At 37.5% G+C, this 20,497-nt stretch overlaps 1 protein-coding gene and 1 pseudogene across 1 annotated transcript in view; one reads left to right on the top strand and one right to left on the bottom strand.

Annotated features, from left to right (window-relative positions):
• RASGRF2 (Ras protein specific guanine nucleotide releasing factor 2) overlaps positions 1-20,497 on the top strand; it is a 289,250-nt gene that overhangs the window by 154,740 nt on the left and 114,013 nt on the right. Inside the window, 1 exon segment of the mRNA XM_006143501.3 lies at positions 16,450-16,532. Within this exon segment, the coding sequence (XP_006143563.1) occupies positions 16,450-16,532 (83 nt within the window).
• Positions 1,778-6,888, bottom strand: LOC114006910 (MOB-like protein phocein pseudogene; annotated as a pseudogene).

Genomic DNA, 20,497 nt, shown 5'->3' with positions numbered 1-20,497 from the left:
AATGCCTCATTGCGACTAGTTTGGTAATAAGATTTCCAGTGCTTTATTGAGAACAGCTAATTGCTGTTTCCTTTCTGTGCAGTGGCGTATAAGATTGTTAGTCAAATTCAAATCTGCATTTGAATCCTTAGGACATCAAATTATAACTAAGACCCCCCAAATGTGTGTCCATTCATCAAAACCCTACAATCCTGTGAATTGTTGCAGGTAATCTCACATGGGTATATAATTCAAACATAAACTTTGTGGGGAAGGGGCATAAAATAAACACTACAATATTTTTTAAGTTCTATTTAAAGAAGCCTAGATGGTTAGATGAAAAGATTTAATATTACTAATAGGAAGAGTCAAATTATTTTCAAGACTGTCTTCTAAAGTATTGGGTTGTCAGAAGTCATGATGCATTTTTGCATAGAAAAATACATCGTGACTTTTCCAACGACCTAATAGAACAGTTTTGCAGAACAAAGATAATCAAGAGCCTATGCCAATGCACTTTTCCTGTTGTGTAATGTAATTGCTAATATGAAGTATTATCTGTAAGCAATGAATACAATTATAAGCTGCCCCTAATTCAGTCTGGTGAAAAGCTTCTCAGCTAAAGTAGTTTTGGAAGAGAGTTAAGAGGAATGAGAGAAGGGGTAGACAGTGCAGGTTTCAAGTGAGAAAATCACTTCATGCCTTATCGCTATTTTGATCTTCTATTTGACAGTCCACTGCTGCAGAAAGGTAAAACCTTTCTAGGTACGCTGGCCTGGAATATACTTTATGTAGTATGGCAAGATTATTTAAGCATTAGTAATGCTTCATTTGCATTTATATATGCACAAAATCATAAATGCATATCAAAAGCTGTAAGTAAAATTTTATAATACCTGTATTTCATTTTGGAAATACCAATGGTTATGATGGAACTGTGCACTACAGAATTTTCTAGAATATCTAAACTCGAGGATAAAACCAAAGGAGAATATAATCATCTCTTTTAGTAAATGGCTTGTGTGAAACCTCAAGCTTAATTATCTTTTTATAGATGGGCTTATTTGACAAGGACTGTGATCCAATGATGTTTAGCAGCAATTTGTAAATTCTTTTATTAACAGACATTATAAACAAATAATACTAATCTTATTTAAAAATCATGAGTATCTCATTTAAGTAACTTGAATAACTTAAAAAGTATTTCCCATCGAGTATCTCATTTAAGTAACTTGAATAACTTAGAAAGTATTTCCTATCTTTTTTGTTTTGTTTTGTTTTGTTTTAGATTTTTGTCATAGGGCATGTACACTTGCCAGAGATAGAGAAAGTGAGAAATTACCTTTGGGGATGGGTGTGTTGTCACTCCATAATCCCTTCTCCACTCTCCTTTTTATTTTATTTTGGCACACATGCATATACACTCTGTGTGTTTTTTAGGTCACTGGGTCTGGGACTACACGGCGTACTCGGTCATGTGGGATGCAACACCTTAACCTCCACATTACCTGCTGTCCAAAGTATTTGCTATTTTAGAAAGCAACACACAGCATATAAAAACCTATACTAAACAAGGAAGCTATAATATGGATACATGACTGATACATACAAAATGATTTATGTACAGCACATTACCTGCTGTCCAAAGTATTTGCTATTTTAGAAAACAACACACAGCATATAAAAACCTATACTAAACAAGGAAGCTATAATATGGATACATGACTGATACAAAATGATGTATGTACAGTGCATAATTAATGTTAATTATGTGATCTGTACATTTTTTCTATATTTCCTATGCTTTGCTTTCCCCAGAAACTGAATTCTGAACTTCCTCTTCTAAAATTGGTATAACCAGGTTATTCTTGGACATTAAATTATATTTCTTCACAAATTTAGTAAATCAACGATACAAAATATTTAATTTTCTCTATTTTAAACGTTTAGATTCCATCATTGTGCATCTCTATAGCACACAATATGTTTAACATATGCATGCAATACATGACAATCCAATAAAGAATATTGCCTTTAGGGAACCAGCAGTTAGCGTAATGGCTATGTCACTGGACTCCCACGTAGTCGACTGCGGTTCGTGTCCCGGACCCGGTGGCTTAAAACTCACGCCGGGCGCGTGTGCGTGCGTGCCCAAGATCCCGAGAGGAGAATGGAGGAGAAGGGATTGCGGCGTGACCATCCCCCCTGGGGGGTGATTTCTCGCTTTCTGTCTCTATGTCTCTCTCTGTCTGTCTGGCGAGCGCACGCGCCCTACAGTGACAATCTCTCCAAAAAAAAAAAAAAAAAGAATTTTGCCTTTAGATTTTTTTCAACAGAGAACTTTACATTCTTTTTTCTGTTAAGTGATTCTTCCCTTTGTCACCCACCCCTCCCACCTTCTGCCATCTACTTCCCTCCCTTATAGTCTCTGCTATCTGCACTTGTTCTCCCTACTCTTACAGCTTCAGATCTTTCCATTTCTGCCATAGAGTTACAGACATTTGGCATATATTAAGGAAGGATATACAGTGTGTGTCTTTCAGTGTCTGGTTTACTTTGCTTAACATTAAGTCTTAAGACATTCATCCACTTTGAATCAAATGATAGGGTCTCATTGTTCCTTAGGGTTAAGTATTATTCCATAGCATATATGTGCCACAGTTTTTCAATCAAGTCATCAGTTCTGGAGCACATAAGTTGATTCCTTGTCTTAGCAATTGTGAGTAATACTGCAGTAAACATGGACATGTAGGTGTCTCTACAACTGAGTATCTTCCTACCTTTTGGATAAATGCCAAGGAGTAGGATTATGGGGGTATATAGTAATTCTATTAGTATGTTTTTGAGAAACTTCCACAGTGTTATCCACAGTGGAAACAATGGTTGTACTAGTTTACATTCCCACCAACAGTGTAGGAGAGTTCTGTTTCTACCACAGCCTCACCAGCACTTGTCACTCTTTGCATTAGAGAGATTTTTGCTATAGGGCGCATGCATTCGATGGAGAGACAGAGAGAGACAAAGAGACAGAAAACAAGAAATCACCCCCTTGAGAGGATGGCCATGCTGAAATCCCTTCTCCTCCATTCTCCTCTTGGGATTTTGGGCATGCACACACATATGCCCTTTGTGAGTTTCCAGCCTCTGGGTTCAGGACTTGAACCACGGTTGGCCATGTGAAAGTCCAGTGACTTAAACAGTACATCATTGCCTGGTAACATTTTTTTTTTAATCATCTTCATTCTGACATGGTTTAAATTGTAGTTTTGATTTACATTTCCCTTATGATAAGGGATGTTGAACATTTTTTCATATGTATTTGGGCTATTCAGATGTCTTCCTTGGAGAGTTGCCTGTTCAGTTCATTTGTCCATCTAAAAATTAAATTATTAGTTTTTTTTTTTTTTTAACAGGTGAGTTGCTTGAGTTTCTTATACATTCTGGTTATCAATTTCTTCCTTGTCTGAGGAATGATTTGCAAATATTTCCCCTGAGGGTTGTCTCTTCACTCTAATTGTCGTTTCCTTTCCTGTGCAGAAGCTTTTTAGCTTGATATGAGCCCACTTGTTTAGTTTTGGGATTGTTGTCTGTGCCTTATGGGTCTTATTTAAGAAATAATGGTCGACTCCATTGTCTTTAAGAGTTTCTCCGACGTTTTCTACCAATGACTTTATAGTTTGAGGCTTTACATTTAAATTTTTGATCCATTTTGAGTTTATTTTTTGTTAATGGTGAGAGATGGGGGTCCAGTTTCATTTTTCTGTAGATGGCTATCTAGTTCTTCCCACACTATTTGCTGTAAAGACTTTCTTTTCCCCACTTTATTGTTTTATACTCCTTGTCAAAAATCAGTTGATTTGGGGGTTATTTCTGGATACTCTATGCTGTTCTATTGGTCTATGTGTTTGTGTTGGTGCTGGTACCATGCTGTTTTGATTATCACTGCTTTTAATGTATTTTGAAGGTAAGTGGTCAGATACCACCTACTTTTAAAATTAATTAATTTATTTTACATTCTTTAACTGAACATTATCACAGCATACAAAGTGTGATATCCCATCTAGAATATACTGTATATTGGCTTAATCATACATGTTATCATCAACAAATAATTTTCCATTTCTTGTTTCTTGCATATAAATATATTTTTTCACCCCTATTTCTCACCCACTGACATTTCCCACCCTCCTCCAACACCATCTCTGATATTTGCAGTTGCTTTCATTCCTTTTTTATTTTTTCTCATATTTTATTGATTCATAAAATATCTTAATCAGCCTAAATATTTTTAATAGCAAGTACAGCTGGTGTATACATATCTGTGAATGCATGTTGACTTTAGGCATGAAACTCTATGGGTGGGATGAATATAAAGTAGCTCCTAGGTGAGGCCATATAGCTTACTGTGGCCATTGAATAAGTTTTTTAAATTAATATAGTTGTTAATTTCAAGAAAGGCAGTTTTAGCTTTAATAAATCAAAAACAAAAAAAAATTTTTTTTTGAGAGAATATTGCTTAACACTTAAAGCCAGGAAATGGGTTAGAATTCTGTTCAAATAGTAGGTACCTGGACCTGTCCACAATTCAAGAGAAGACAAAAATCCTTAACTCTGGAAAACAAAGCATAGAAGAAAATCAGTAATGTTTTAGTTAAAAGTCATAAAATTCTATTTCATCAGTTCAGACTCATGTACTTAATCTATCTTCTGTTGTAGTCTGATCTTTCTGTTTAAATTTTGGAGGATAACGTTCAACTCTGCCTTCTTAAGCTGGCTATTTTCTTAGCTATTTTAGAACTCTTATTTCTGTGTGTCCGACTTTAGTTTTCCTGGGATAGCACTCCCTTCAGAACTTCTTGGAGAACTGGTCTGGTGTTAGTAAACTCTTTCAGGTTTTGTTTATCTAAGAATGTTCTTGTCTTCTCTTCCCATATGGAGAATAATCTTGCTGGATATAGTATTCTTTGTATTTCTTGGGACTGGATCTTTGAATGCCTCTGTAGGTTTGGAAAGTTTTCTTCCAGAATTTCCTGGACTAGATTATCAATGTCCTTATGGGTGTCTCTTCATCTTCCGGGATACTGATTGCCCGAATGTTTGGACACTTAATGGTATCTAGTATTTCTCATATATTATTCTCGCTTTTGGGGCTATTTTTTGTCTTTGTGGTAGATTTTACTAGCCCAGTGATTCTGTCTTCTACATCTGAGATTTGATTTTCTGTATGATCTAGTCTGCTTTTAATGCTTTCAAGGGGAGGTTTGGACTTCCTGTACTATAGCCTTCATCTTCATCAGTTCCATTTGATTATTTTTTATAGTTTATATTTCCTCTTTCAACTCTCGCAAGAACTTCCTCACCTCCTGGAACTCGTCATCTTTTTTCTTCTGCAGTTCATTGTCTCTCTCCTCTTCCATCTCTGTTAGTGTTGTCACTATAATGTTCTAAATTCTTTATCAGAGATTTCCATGAGTTCCATTGTACTGTCTGTGGATGAAGAAGAGTTATTCTTTTCCTTTAGGGGAAGAGGTATTTTCTTAGTTTCTCATATTTCTTGTGCCTCAGCAAGCATAAGAAATTATTTCTAGTCATCTGATGGGTTATTCATTTCTTCCTAATTTCTAGAAATTCAACCTGAGTGATCAGAGATGTGCAGGAGGAGGTGACGTGCAAACTTTGTGCTGTCCCATTTTTCTCCCTTTGTGCCCCAGATTCAGTGGGAATTGAGGACTATGTTGACCCTAATAGTATTCAGACGCTTGACTACGTTTCACTTAGACCTGTCTAAGACACTCAGTGTGTGGAGGCTGAGCAGCAAAGTGATGAGGTAAAAGAAAAAGGATAAGAAAACAAGGAGAAAAAAAGAAAGAATAAAAAAAGAGAGAGAAAAAAGAAAAAAAAAGGAAATAAAACAAAAATAAATTTATTTATTTATTTTAAAAAACAAAAAAATGAAAACTGCATCGCAGAAAGCACTAGATCTCAGTTCCCATGGAGTACTCAGTCTTCTTCTGAAGGCCTGCCATTTTTGCCTTTCCTAAATGGCAGGAAGGAAAGGGGATTATTAGCAAGATAAAGGAGGATTTCAGAGCCAAGAAAATACTTTACCTTAAAAAAAAAAAACAAAAAAAAAAAAAAAGAAAAATTAAAAAAAGAAAAGACAGAGACAGAAATAAAGAGAGAGAAAGACAGAGAGAGAAGGATAAAGGGGGCTCTATCAGGCTGACTTCTCAGCAGAAAATCTTCATTTCTTTTATTCCCTGAAAGCACTAGCTCTCAGCTCCCATGGAGGACTCCAGAGGCCATCTACTTTATTCTTTTTGCCCAGTACTGCTTTGGTGACATGGTGTGTTTTATCAAAAATGTTTAATTTTCACATTCATCAGATATCTACTGGTGATTGAAATAAGCATGTAACACATTCTGTAAATCCTGTTGTATACTGACCCTGGTTTTCTACAGGTATTTCCTGTATGCTAATCCTTGAGGGAAAATGCAGCACCACCAAGTGTGTGCATCATGTGTGTGTCTAGGATAGATGGGACATGCTTTTAGAATTTTATGAGATTCACAAAGAAAAATTCTTGGTTCAGTTGCTGTCCTTTGAGTATAAATATCTGGATGGCATTCACTGAGAAGTTTGACAGCAAGTCAATGCACTATTGCCTTAAATGTACTTAGTTCCACACACTTTCAGATGGTTCAAGAATTTTGTCAATATTGGAGCAGCCTACTCTCAATTTTTGTTGAACAAATAAACATGTCTGTTTCCTCAAAGAATTCATATAGCCAGTCAGAGAAATCCTGGCCTTTGGTGCCCAGCCTGTTTTACCTCAGCACTGCTGTCCCTTCCACCATAGTAAAGAAATAGTAAAAAAATTTTTCTAATGCAGATTCCTGAGCCCCCATTCCAAGGCCTTTCTAATGTCCCTAGGTTTAACAAGCTTCACAGATCACTTTTCCACAATTACATTAAGGGACTTTTGTCTTAAAGAATGAACTTTTTCCATTTTAAAGGTTTTACAATCCTATAGTACAGAAGTAATTTTACAGCTTGGCTCTGAGTATGTAGATATACCCTTTTTGTTTTTACCTCATTTATATATATAGCACATTAATTTATCACTTTCATGGATTTTTAAAAAATAATTAAGTATTGAGTATGGGAACTGTTTCTAGGTCTTAGGATTAACAGATAATGTAGTGCTAACTTTGTGCAAAAGTTTTTCCCTCCTGTCAAAGTCCCTTACTGGTATATATTTCCCAAAGTGTATATGGCTGGTATAGAGAATCGGATCATTTTCATGATTACATAATTCATGATTTTACAGGCTGTCACATTCTTTCAGAAAATATATAACTCAGGACCAGCAGTTAGCATAATGGCTATGTCGCTGGACTCCCACGTAGTCGACCGTGGTTCGAGTCCCGGACCCGGTGGCTTAAACTCATGCCGGGCGCGTGTGCGTGCATGCCCAAGATCCCAAGAGGAGAATGGAGGAGAAGGGATTGCGGCGTGGCCATCCTCCCTGGGGGGTGATTTCTCGCTTTCTATCTCTCTGTCTCTCTCTGTCTGTCTGGTGAGCGCATGCGCCCTATAGCAACAACCTCTTCAGAAAATATATAACTCAACATTTCACTTCTAAGTCCTACAATGTTGAGTTTTGTCACTTATCTCATTTGCTTATTTAATGGAGAAGTTATTTTACTTTCTAGCAGTGTTAATTTACCTTTTTGTAATCATCAGGAAGATAAACATTTTCCACTTCTGTTTCTCATTTGTTTATATCAGATGCACATCAAGTCATTGAAACTATCCCTATAAACTAGGGAGGTGAACATTTTCTTTCAACTCAAATGATCAATATGTTTTCCATTATTTATTTATTTATTTTTGTCACCTTCTTTTTCTCAGTCCTTTCTGTGATTGGATTTGAAGCCGCCTAACTAAGCTCCTGTACATGTCATACTAACCACATGTGTCTCTTATTAAGACAATAAAGCTATGATAACAAGGAAAGTGGTTGCTGAGTATTGATAAAATCCCAGATTCACATAAGAATCTCTTTACAAAATTTAAGACTTTTAGCTTTGCCCAGTCTCTTTCTCTGTGAAGCTGTAATTTTCAGAAGGAACAATTGCCTGAATGATTAATTACACCTTTAGTTACACCAGTAGGGTCATAATTAACTATTGATGCCTTCAAGAAAACATGCAAGTGGCGAATGTTCTCAGCCAATAGTTCATCCCCTTTTCATCTATTTATAGGGGAAAGATTTGAGGCTGATGATTTGACCATTTATTTCAATATAGTACATTCATTTGTGCTTGTTTCACTGTCACACATAATGGTTTATTAAACCATTTTGCTATAATTAGCGATATTAACTAACATACGGAATTAAAACTTACTTCTGATCTCCCTAGTTGGAAGGTATGCCAAAATACAGATCTGTGTAGACAATTTTGTAGCAGACTGGACCTGCTTTCTCCCTTAAAATAGCTTCTCTGGAATCAATAGGGAATTTGCTACTTTAACACAAAAAAGGTGAATTAAAAGAAAAATCAAATCCAACCTTTCTTTTCACTACATAGAAGTACTGAAAATGTAAAGAACATGGTGACAGGTAGACTACTCACATTTGTACAGGCAGTACCTAAAGTGACACCATCAAAAACCTGAAGCCATTCTCCACTATTGGCTGAGGACCAGCTCAGTATCACCCAGGATTCTTAGGAGCACACATATTCCCAGGCCTAGTCATCACAAACTGAGCTAGACAATCCATGACCTAGGAACCTGCTTTGGTTATCCTGTTAAGTTTAAGGTGTACTGTAATTCACATGAATTCAGTATAACATTAATGACACCTGCAGATGTTTATATGGTGCTGCTGCTTTTTGTGGTGTGTGCATATGTGTGTATCTTGCTAGTGGGCACATGCACCTGCCAGAGAGAGAAAGAGGGAGAGAGAGGAAGTGCACCCCCATCCCCCACCATCAATGGGGCATAGTCATGCTGCAATCCTTTCTCTTCCATTTTTCCATCCTGTTGGGATTTTTGTACATGCAGGTATGCCTTGCACATTTTTTAAGCTGCTGGATCTGGGTCTCGAACTGTGATTTACCATGTGGGATCCAGTTCCCTTAACGTCCAGGCCATGACTGACTCATGGTGTTTTAAGACAGAGTCTTGCTTTATCATGATTCTCCTGCCTTAGCTTCCTCAGTTTCTGGGACCACAGGTGTGCACTGTGCAACCCTTTAGGGTGGGCTGGGTATTGAACCCAAGTTTCTCATGTGGCTTTAGGCTGCCAAAAAGCAAGGTCCAGGGTGTGCTACTGTAGCTGATCCCATTTATTTGTTATTAAGGGAATGGACTAGAATTATCATTCTGGGCTCTATCACTTCTCTTCAGGAACGAAGATGCATGCTTTTATAATTATAAATATATATTATATTTTAAACTGTAAGTATATTTACATACACACTTGTATATTTAACCTTTTCTATAGTAGAGACCTTTCTTCAACGCAGTATCATCCAAGTGTCAAGAAGTTAGACAAAAGCAAAATATTCTGGTTAAAGTAGAGTCAGTGGACCCAGACTTCCCAGGAATCCTGTTGTTTTCAAACTCCTGTTGTCCCTGAAGCCTGTCTGGGAATGAGGCTTTGGGGACAACATGACAACTGTTTGGAACACCACTCCTTTATTATAAATACACTATAATATGATCTTTCTCTCTGTCTCTCCATCCATCCATCCATCCATCCATCCATCCATCCATCTCATGGATAGATTAAAGATTGTGTGCCAGTTTTCATATTTTTGTGTTACTAAAGTAAGACTTTTGATTATGTGGTCTTTTGAGCTATGGTTCATATTGCATATATGTTTTGTGTTCCTGAAACTTGAGTGTAAGTGAAAGTTCTTTGTATTATTGAGAATAATTTTAGTGCTTTACACAATAAATCAGAAAGATTTATGGATGAGACGTGACATTAGATAATAAGATGTGCAAAAATGGTGACATAAATCTCTTCTTTTGGATATGAAACATCTACCTCAATTCTAATTCTGGCAGTGTGGGGGCTGAGCTGACTTAGGGCCCCTCTAGCTACAAAAACAGAAATTATTAACATATGGAATTAGTAAAATAAAAAAAAAATTAAGACATAGGTGATATTTACAGATAGAAAGGGAAATTTCGAGTTCTAGAAACAACAATGGAACTTAATGCCAGAACAGAAAACTTTTAAATTGCAGAGTGAAGACCTTGGTAATGATTTTTAGGTTGGGGATTGGCCTCCTAGCCTAGCAGTATTAACATATAAAGGAGGCATTTAAAATAGATGAACCCATTAAAGTAACTGAGATCTCTTTTAAAGGCCTGGATCTTGGAAGCCTGTCTCCTCTGTGAAATAAGAACTTAAGAAAAGCTACCCATTGGATCAAGGAAAGAAATAGGAAAATTTTCTCTTTGTCTTGGGTTCCACATTTTAAAAAAAGTCTCCTTTTAGAAAGTGAATGTCTCTATGGCCTGTAGATTTGAAATTCACGTTTGTAATAGTCACATGGTGTGAAAATTCCAAACTGCGAAATAAAAATAACTTTCTACTGTTGAAATCCCAAAGACGCTTGTAGAAGCAAATACAAGCCATTGCATTAGTAAAACACTTCTACAATCCAGGACTTGTGACAGATGCTCAAATAAAATGACAATGTTCATAAGTAAATTACTTATCATGAGTGAGAGTCAGCAGACACAGAGAACAGTAGAATTAGCACTGAAATGACTTCAGATAATAGGTGACTGCTTGGAAAAGACTGGAGAAGAAGAATAGTTAAAATGTATTGAAACTATAGAAGGAAGGGAGAAAGGGAGGGACAGAGGGGAAAAGAAAAGGAGAAAAGAAAAAAAGAAAGAACAAGCCCATAAGGAAAGAATAGATCACTATGTAAGAAGGACCAAATAGAAAATCTAAAAATGGAAACTATAGAATATCAAAATAACAAAGTCATTGGAAATTGATTAAAGACAGTGGATCAACCCCAGCTAATAAGATTAGAATCAGGTAAGGGCCCAGCAGGTGGCGCAGAGGTTAAGGCCACTGGATCCTACATGGCCAACTGAGCAGTTTGAGACCTTTACCTGGTGTCTTGAAAAACACTGGGTGCATGTGCATGCATGCCCAAAGTCCCAAGAGGAGAATGGCGAAGGGGTTGTATGTAGCATGGCCATTTCCCCTGGGAAGTGCTTTCTCATTTTCCCTCTAGCGCTCTCTCAGTCTCTCCTCCTACCCTGCAAGTGCATGTGCCCTGTAGCAAAAAAAAATCAAGACCAAAAGCGAACCACAACAAACTAAAACGAAAATCAACTAAAGCTTAATAGTATTGTCATAGGATGAGAGAGCTGAGCTGCGTTGTGTAAAATCCTTGGTTCTTTGGGTCCAGATTTCTAAAATTAGAGAACTGTCCTGAGGCACAAAAATAAAGCCACAACCACAATGAAAGTAAGTAGAAAAGAGAATTTAATAGGAAAGAAATATTTTTAGAAAAGAAGTACACCCAGAATTGGGTGGGAAGATTGTTAGGTAGCAACTGAGTTTGGAACTGGTTAGGTGTTATTTTCATTACTAGGGGTGATGATACTTAGCAGTGTAATGTCTGTCATAGTAGCTATGTTTTTTTGTTTGAATTTGTGGGCTTTCTCCTGTGCTTGCCCCCTCTCTCACAGGTGAAGAATTTGAGGAATTTGATCACCTAACTGCTGGTGCCCAGTGTGAGCCAGGATGGTAGGAGCATCCTTATTCTAATGAACTGCCCAATTAGTTTATTGTCCCAGTGGGTATCAGGCTGTTGACCAAAAATGTCTGGTTGGGTCTTTTTGTATTTTTGAGGAATGATAGGAGGGAAATTTGCAATCGGACCTATGTGTCTTCCTCAAGTACTGAAGAAGAAAAACGGAATCTGCCTCACCCTCCTGGCCCCAGGAGCTGGATGGGAAGAAGGCATTTTCATGGAGGGTCTGGTTGTAACTCCTGATAAATTGTGATTAATGTGGCAGGTGTCCTGATATTTTCTTAGGGCTGCCCGCTCATTTCTAGCTAACTGCCTATCTCAGTATTAAAATTTTTAGCCTATTATTTTTCACCATTTTTGTGACAATTTTTTAGGGCATTACTTTCCCTTTTCAATTCTCTTTTTATGTGGCTATATACTTTAAAAATTAAATATTTCAGCCCAAGCAGTACTCTAATATGTATTCATATTAAGTGTGAAAAAAAGAGATTTATTTTCTACTTTCTTTCAAATTTTATGCAGCCTAATCTGTATATGTTAACTATGTGTCTGGTCAAAAATATCTCAGAGCTTCTCTTCTGCTTTTCTCTGCAAAGCCTTCCCAAGTCTTGGCTCACTATACTCAGATTGGTGTAGTAAATGAGGGATGGACAAGAGCAAAACACTTCATATGTTGGGGGCAGGAGAGAAGATGTGCTTTGGCTCTGTGGAGTAGGCTCCTCTCTCAGCCTTTGGCACATGGATCACACATCATGGCTTCTGCTGGGAACTGTAGGAGTTGTCATCTTCCCTGCTTCTACTTTTAATCCTGCAGAGTTCCCTAAGAAAGTGAACTAGGCAGATGGGTCTTAAGACATCTTTCTTCTTGGTTCCCTCTTTCAAAGAGCAGGGGCTCTGTCTCTTCTGGCCTCCAGGAGGAGGGAAATGGGTAAAGTCGGCCTGCAGAGAATTGTGCCTACAACTCTGGTGGTGGACATCCATAGCTTTGGTGGGCCACAGGATAGCTCTGCCTTTCCATTCTTTGACTATTGACACCTGTAGACTAAACTGCCCTTGGAACCCATCTCCAGGAATGCATTTGCCAGGTTTCCAGACTCAGTACCACCCAGTTCCTGAGGTTTGAGCTATGAATGTCTAAGACACAGGAGTCAAACTTCTGCTTTCCAAGTTCCTATTCAGGATGATGCATAGACACTTCTTAATGACTATGTGTATAACTCTAGCCACCCCCGATGCCCTTGACTGGCTCCACTTGAATAGAGTGGTTGTCTCTCTGGAACCCTGTGGGACTGGGTGAGTGTGAGTGATCCCACTTAGACATTCCCTCACCACTGTTCTTGATTGTGCAGTCATCATAAGGCCTTTTTCTCTATAACTATGCCATTTGCTTCAATGTTTAAAGAAATGGAAGAAACATTGTTTTTTCTCCACAAGTCTCACCAAATACTACTTTAACCCACTTCTTGTGTTGGTTACCCAAGTGGTACCTCACTGTGCTTCAGAACCACTGAGAGCGAAAAGAAGTATATTGGATAGCTGGGAAGGTCCCTGGATGAGGGATCACTCGTCTCCTCCCTCTTCTCCTGCCTCCCAAACACACCTTCTCCCTGTTCACCCCCGCCTCCTCACTTAGCTTGGTAAAAACTGAGGTAATATTCTTCCATTTTCCCATTGGGATTGGCAAGGTTATTTTGAAGTGGCTCACTGTGTTTGTTTTTGAATCTTTTTCGCATATCCTTATCTTGCTCCCCTCATCTCCCTGCACTTAGCCCAGAGTCTGTCACATAGGCAGTGCATCTTCTTGGTGTTCTTGAAAATCCAAAGGATAGACTAGTTTTGTTGGATAACAATGGTCATCTTTGATATTTACCTTCTTAAAAATTTTTATTCATTCACTCATCACTTTTTATTATTTCTTTCTTCAACACATTTGTCTCTAACCTTCCTCTTCATTCTCATGATCCATCTCATGGGAGATATGAGTCCTTTTGTTTACTGACTTAGAATATTGTTCTGATGATCTCTTTTATCACTAATCATACTCCTTCTTTTCCACTGAATACCTCCATGAGACCAGTTGTATATCTTTAACCATAAATGAGCTGCGTAGAACCCTAGTGGCTTCCTATCTGCTTCAGGATAAAAATACAAATTTAAGAATTCCTTGCCTGTGGCCCAGCTTCTTTCTATTACTCTCTTCCCCACTATGAACTCATGTCTCAGCTAGTCCCATCTCTTCATTCTTCCATGTGTGTTCCTGTTCTGAAATGGAGCCACTGCATGTGGTTCATCTGGCCCTTACTGAGAGCTTTCATAGATGTGCTGGTGTCCTTCTGCTTCCCAAGTAGTGGCAGCGTGGCTCGCTGGAGAAAACAGACTCTGCACAGCTAGACACACAAGATACTGCAGTTTCAGAGTCTCTGAGAGAACACCATTTCAAACTTCCTGCTGCTCAAGACTTATGAAATCTAGGATGAGAGAAGCAGAATTTATTCAACCTGAAGAAGAGTAGTCCACGACCTTATCTGGAGAGTGTGAAGCCTGTGCTTGGAACCAAGCCATAGGGGAGGATGGACATCTGGATCACATTTTCTGGGGTCTTCCCAGGGTTTTTTTGTTTGGAATTCTGCTTTTCAGCCAATGTAGAGGAGCCTATTCTAAATAGTTTGATAAAATTTGTAGTTACTTTAAAGATATGAAGACATCATTTACTACTGTTATTAAATGTAAGGGATTTTTAAAAATTCATGAAAAAATGGAATTAAAGTGTGAGTTTATTTTAATGCAAAATTTAAAAAAAAGTTTATGCACAGTTTTGTCATATGTGTTTTACATGAACTTTTTGAAGGCCCCTCATATTTTCCTTATGAGAACCAATGACATAATTTTTTATCTGGTCTTAGACCAAGATTAACTGAACTACTGAGCTTTGAATTTTGTAGCTAATCATGTGTCCCTTTTTGAGGCTCACTATAGCAAATGTTAACATAAAATGTGTGTGGTGACTACATTCCAGGCTTTATCGCATTGTCTTCTACCCTTTAGGCAAATCATCTCTTATTTTATCACTTATTTTGGCTTTTGTCTTATTGTATGTCCTTCTATAATTGATCTTATAGAAACAAAATGGAGGGTAAGTTCACATGTAAGCATAGATATCACAAACTTTATAATTGTATAGCCATAAGTACTCACAAAAAATGACAAATTATTTACAGATGTTATCTGTGGTTTAAGGAAATGTACTGAAGGGGAACTGTGTAAACTATTCCACTTAATTCCCATACATCAGGATCATTTATATCTGGTAATTAAAATGATTGCATAAGATGTAAGGAAGACAACATTTTCCAGAAAAACAATATGAAAATGGCTGGAATACTAAATAGACTGAATAAGCAGACGATTCCAATGATCTGGACTTTCTTACATACGTATTTATCTTTTTTATTAGACATTGGTGTTTAGGGTGAACACTGAGTTCAGGATCGATGTGTGGTCACATGGCTGTCTGCTTCTTGCACCATCTAATCACACTCACAAAGTACCACATGGTGTCTTTGAAGCCTTTCTGATTTCTAATATTGTTAGTATATATAGATATATTTTGTTCAAGGACAAAATTGGTAATTCAAAATAAATTTTTTTCTAACACAAAGTAACTGCAGAGGGAAATTTGAAATGGACACATTTGGCATAGATATGAAAAATGGAAGTAGAGAAAATTATCAAAAGTTTCTAAGTTATTTTATAATAGAGAAAAACCTGATACAGGGCTTAAATGTGCCAGAAACAGGAAAAATTATACACTGCCCCTCACCAAAGCAACATGGTGCCAATAGAAACTGCTGGAGAGACTAGTAAAATGTGAGAATTTATTGGCAAAAAAATCACCTGAGAACAGACAGAGAGCTTACTAGTGAGACAGAAGATGAACTCCATCCAAGGAAGCCACCATTTCAAATCTAGTTACTCCATATCACCCCCTGGTGGCAAAAGATGAATATGGTGGGGCAGTCTTGGTCAGAAAGTATAAGCTTTTCTTCTTTTAAATATTCAATTAATTAATTAATTAATTAACATTCATTCACTGAACATCGTAACAGCATACAAAGTGTGATTTTCCATCCAGAATATACTGCATACTGGCTTAATCATACATGTTATCATCGATAATTTTCCATTTCTAGTTTCATATATATATATATATATATATATATATGTGTGTGTGTGTGTGTATGTATGTATGTGTATATATATATATATATATTCACCCCCCCCCTCAATTTCTCACCCTCTGCCATTTCCCACCCTCCTCCCACACTAACTCTGGTGTCAAGGAGTGCTGGGAAAGTCAGAAAACTGTGACGATGTGACAGTGTGGTCATAATTTTTAGCCAACACATTCAGGGAAAATAAAGCCCTTATGTCCATCCTCATGTATTTGTCAGGCATTTGATTGGTGCACTGTCGTGGTCTCTGGATATTGAATCTGCTTATCAATGTGATGGTGGTGGTAGCTGTGGTGTGTGTGTGTGTTTATCTGTGTGTGTGCATGTGAAACTAAACTTTTTTTCTTTTCTTTTTATTTGCTAGAAACAATTCTAGGAATATATGACCTGCCTGGGTTTTCTCGTGGGTTGTAATTGTCTATTTTTAATTTTACAGTGTGTGGACAATATACGATGTAATGGTTTAATGACTATAGTGTTTGAAGAGAATTCCAAAGTTACTGTGCCACATATGATTAAGTAAGTGCAATAATCCTTTCCTTACACTTTAATCAAGAACAAATTGACAGAGAATGTAAACTCTTGTATAAAATATTGCTTCAATACGGTTCTGCTTTGTATTGAGAAGATGTTTTTTGACAGTAATATAATAATTCCTGTTTGCTGTTATCAATAATAAGCCTATCAAATGGTTTTTCAGAGACACAATTTACTCTATTGACTCATATCATATAAAGATTGGTTTTCATATTATTACATTTGCCTTTGCTTAGGACAAAATCCTATTAGGAAGTTTAAGTTCAATATGAAAAATTAATGACAGCCAGAGATAGCCGAGGTTACAGGGCAGACCAATGTGTAGAAGACTTACTTGACATCTTCCCAGTGCATTTGAATCTCAGGGGATATGAATGGATATTATTCACAGTAAGCTGTAAAGGATTAAGATTCCGAACACACCTAACATGAGTCGGCTGGCTTTGCCATTGTGCCTCCATTCATTGACCATATATGGTTCACCTCAGAGGCAGTTTGCCTCAGGCTGCCATCCTAGACTCTGTATGTGTTGTTTCTTCCTCCTTTTTATTTTATTTTTTCTTCTTTTTAAAAATTTTTTTACGTTTAATCACTGTACATATTTACAACATACACAATGAATTTCCCCAGGATGAGTACACTGCATGCTAGTCCAGTCAAAGATCTTTCCATACATTTAATCATTAGCAAATAATTTTTCATTTTTGTGTCATTAAGTGTTTTGTTTTTTTTCCCTTAATTTCCTCCCTTCTCCCTTCCCCCCTCCATTGCCCGTTGTCCCCCTACCCTGTCTCTAGAATCCACAGTTGCTCTCCATGCTTTTTACCTTCTAGTCTTTCAGTTTCTGCCATAGAGTGCAGATATTTGGTATATAGTAAGTGGGGACATACAATACCTGTCTTTCATAGTCTGGCTTGCTTCATTTAACATGAAATCTTCCATATTCATCCATTTTTTTTCAAATTTTGTTGTGTCATTTTTTTTTTTTTTTTTTTATGGCTGAATATAGTATTCCATAGGGTATATGTGCCACACTTTTTCAACCCATTTATTTGTTCTTGAACATTTCCAACTGAGTGTAATCCTATCCTTTGGATAGAAACTCAGGCTATATATGTGTTTACAAAACAAATTCTGTTATGTAAAATGATCCTCGGGTAAGCTATGATTTAAAATGGGAAGCTGTATCAAGAGTGATACAACTAAAGCTCTTGGTATTAATGCTTTTGTTGTCTTGTACTTTTTTGTTTTCAAATTCAGACATTATTTTTTTGGGGGTATTATGAAGCTGACCAATTGTTCATTACTTTCCTTTTCTTGGTTATTTGCTTCACAAATTCTAAGAATAAAAAGTATGTTTAAAAGCAGTTCTGGTATATCTTTGAAAAAAATTCACTTGTAACTGAGGAGATGTTTGCCTTTCATGTCCATTTGTGTGGGTATTTTGAAGTCTGAACAGTTTTTGCTGAAGCAATAAACAATATTAACTTTAAAAAGATAACTTTCATCTTCTGATAACTTTCCTCTTCCATATTAACTATAATTAGTGTCATCCTAGTAGCTTAAGTTTCAAATCTTACAATCTTACAGATGAAGACAGCCTATATGAACTACTGCTGTAATTCCACATAAAAACATAAATTATAAAGGAATGATAGTTTTTAAAATTTATTTATTTTTATTATTTTAAGCTTTTTGCCATAGACTCATCTGCTCAATGGAGAGAGACAGAGAGGGAGGGAGAGTGAGAAATCACCCTCTAGGCTGTGTGGCTACACCACAAACATTCTCCTCCATTTTCCTCTTGGAATTCTGGGCATGTGCACCCAGCATGATTTTCAAGCTGTAGGGTCTGGGACTTGAACTGCAGTCGATTTTTGGGAGTTCAGTGCCTTAACCACCATGCCATCTGCTGACCCCAGGAATGATAGTATTTTAAATTAGTTGTCAAATATAAAAATATTTCAGGTAGGACCATTTTTAAACTCTAGGAAAAAGATTCTTTTTCATTCAGTTTTCTAGGTTTTAAATTTAGTATAATTTAAATTAAGATTAGTTAAAAAATATATGATGGAAGATTAAGAACAAGTAAGTAATATGAAGCCAAAATATTCAAATTTTTAATTGAAATTAACATTATTGAGTTAGTTTTTATAATAATTTTCTACCATGGGATTCTTATTTTAATATTTCACAAGATGATATACGCGATTTTAATTCTTTTTGATAAGTATTTCTTGAATGTTAGACAGCATGAAAGTCAAACTGCCTTAGAATTAGAATGTGTGTCAGAGCGGGCAGGTGGCATGGTGGTTAAGGTGCTGGACTCCCACATGGCCAACCATGGTTCTAGTCCCAGATCTGGCAGCTTGCTTTCTCTCTCTCTCTCTCCTTTGGTTAAGTTAAAAAGATAAATAATAATAACAAATAAAATTAATAAATCTTAAAAAAAATTAGAATGTGTAAGTCAGGCAATACAGTCGTTATAAGCTTCTAAACCCTTAGGCAACTGCACACCCACTAACATTTTGTAGACTTTAAAAATAAATATAGTGGGGACTGGCTCCATGACCTAGTAGTTAAGGGAGCAGCATCTCACATAGCTGACCATGGGGTTCAAGTCTCGGCCCTGATGGCGTATAAAAGGCACTGGGCACATGTGCATTGGTTCTCCAAATCTCAACAGGATGGACAAATGAAGGAGAAGGGATTGCAGTGTGACCAAACCCAACTGTGTGTGGGGGGGTTACTTTCTCTTTCTCCCTCTCTTTCTCTCTGATGAGCACACATGCCCTCTGTCATATTAAAGGAAACAAAGAAATTAATATAATGACAATGTAATGCGCAACAATGCTGAAGCCACAAGGGAAGGTCTCATGTCCTCAGCTCTTGCTGTGTACACAACGCGCTGTATGCATTCGTGTGATCCTGACTGGCTGAAGCTGGGGCTGGATTGTGGCATGAAGACCCTGTCAGAGATGCTTCTCTCTTTCTCTCCGAAGAAAGAAACTTTTTTTTTTTTTAAAGAGATTTTTGCTATAGGATGCATGTGCTCGATACAGAGAGATAGAAAGCAAGAAATCACATCCTCCTGGGGTATGGCCAAGCCGCAATCCCTTCGCCATTCTGCTTTTGGGATTTTGCACATGCATGTACATGCGCCTGGTGTGAGTTTTAAGCCACTGGTCCAGGATTAGAACTGTGGTCGACTCCATGGGAGTCTAGTGACATAACCATTATGCCATCTGCTGGTCCTGTTAAAAACACTAATAGTAATGAAAACTTTAGTTTTATGCCTGACTAGTCATGGCTGGTGCCTGAATGGATCCTTTCCCCCCCCCTCTTTTTACAGTAAAATAAATCTTTTTCTTATGAGAGAGAAGGCTATCCTTTACAGAATCTCTCCATGTCATGACCCCCTTCTTCATGCCAGCCAGGATCACAGGCACATGGGGTGTTTAGGTAGACCCAAGATCTCAACTGGGGCCTTCCCATGCTCTAGCGTGGCGTGGTGGTGTCCTACCACCTGTACCATTTGCAGCTGGGCCTGAACGCATCGTCTGTCTCCTACCGTTGCAGTTTTACCAGTGTTTATGTTCATTCTCATTTGCATAGCCACTTACCTACAGACCAAGACTTGTCTGCCTTTGGCTCCACAGAGGCAACACTTATATGAGTAGGAGCTGCTCTCTGGCTAGGACAGAAGCCTACATCTTGGACTGTAAGGACTTCCTGTTAAAGCCAATGCATCTATACTCCACTCCACTCCACTCCACTCCATTTGTTCCTATGTCTCTTCTATTTTTCCCAGCCTCACTGCCCTGGTGCTTTTCAGTCAGAAGAATGAGTATGATTTTGTGATCTCTGTACCTCTGGCCCTATTCTACCCTTGAGTCTGTACTCCCACCTTGCTGTGCACCTATCTCCTTGGCTACCTACCCTAGGGA

Source organism: Tupaia chinensis, unplaced genomic scaffold (assembly GCF_000334495.1).
Source record: "Tupaia chinensis unplaced genomic scaffold, TupChi_1.0 Scaffold000099_1, whole genome shotgun sequence".
Classification (NCBI taxonomy): domain Eukaryota; kingdom Metazoa; phylum Chordata; class Mammalia; order Scandentia; family Tupaiidae; genus Tupaia; species Tupaia belangeri.
The sequence above is the reverse complement of the archived record's forward strand: the minus strand, read 5'-3'. Positions and strand labels throughout refer to the sequence as shown.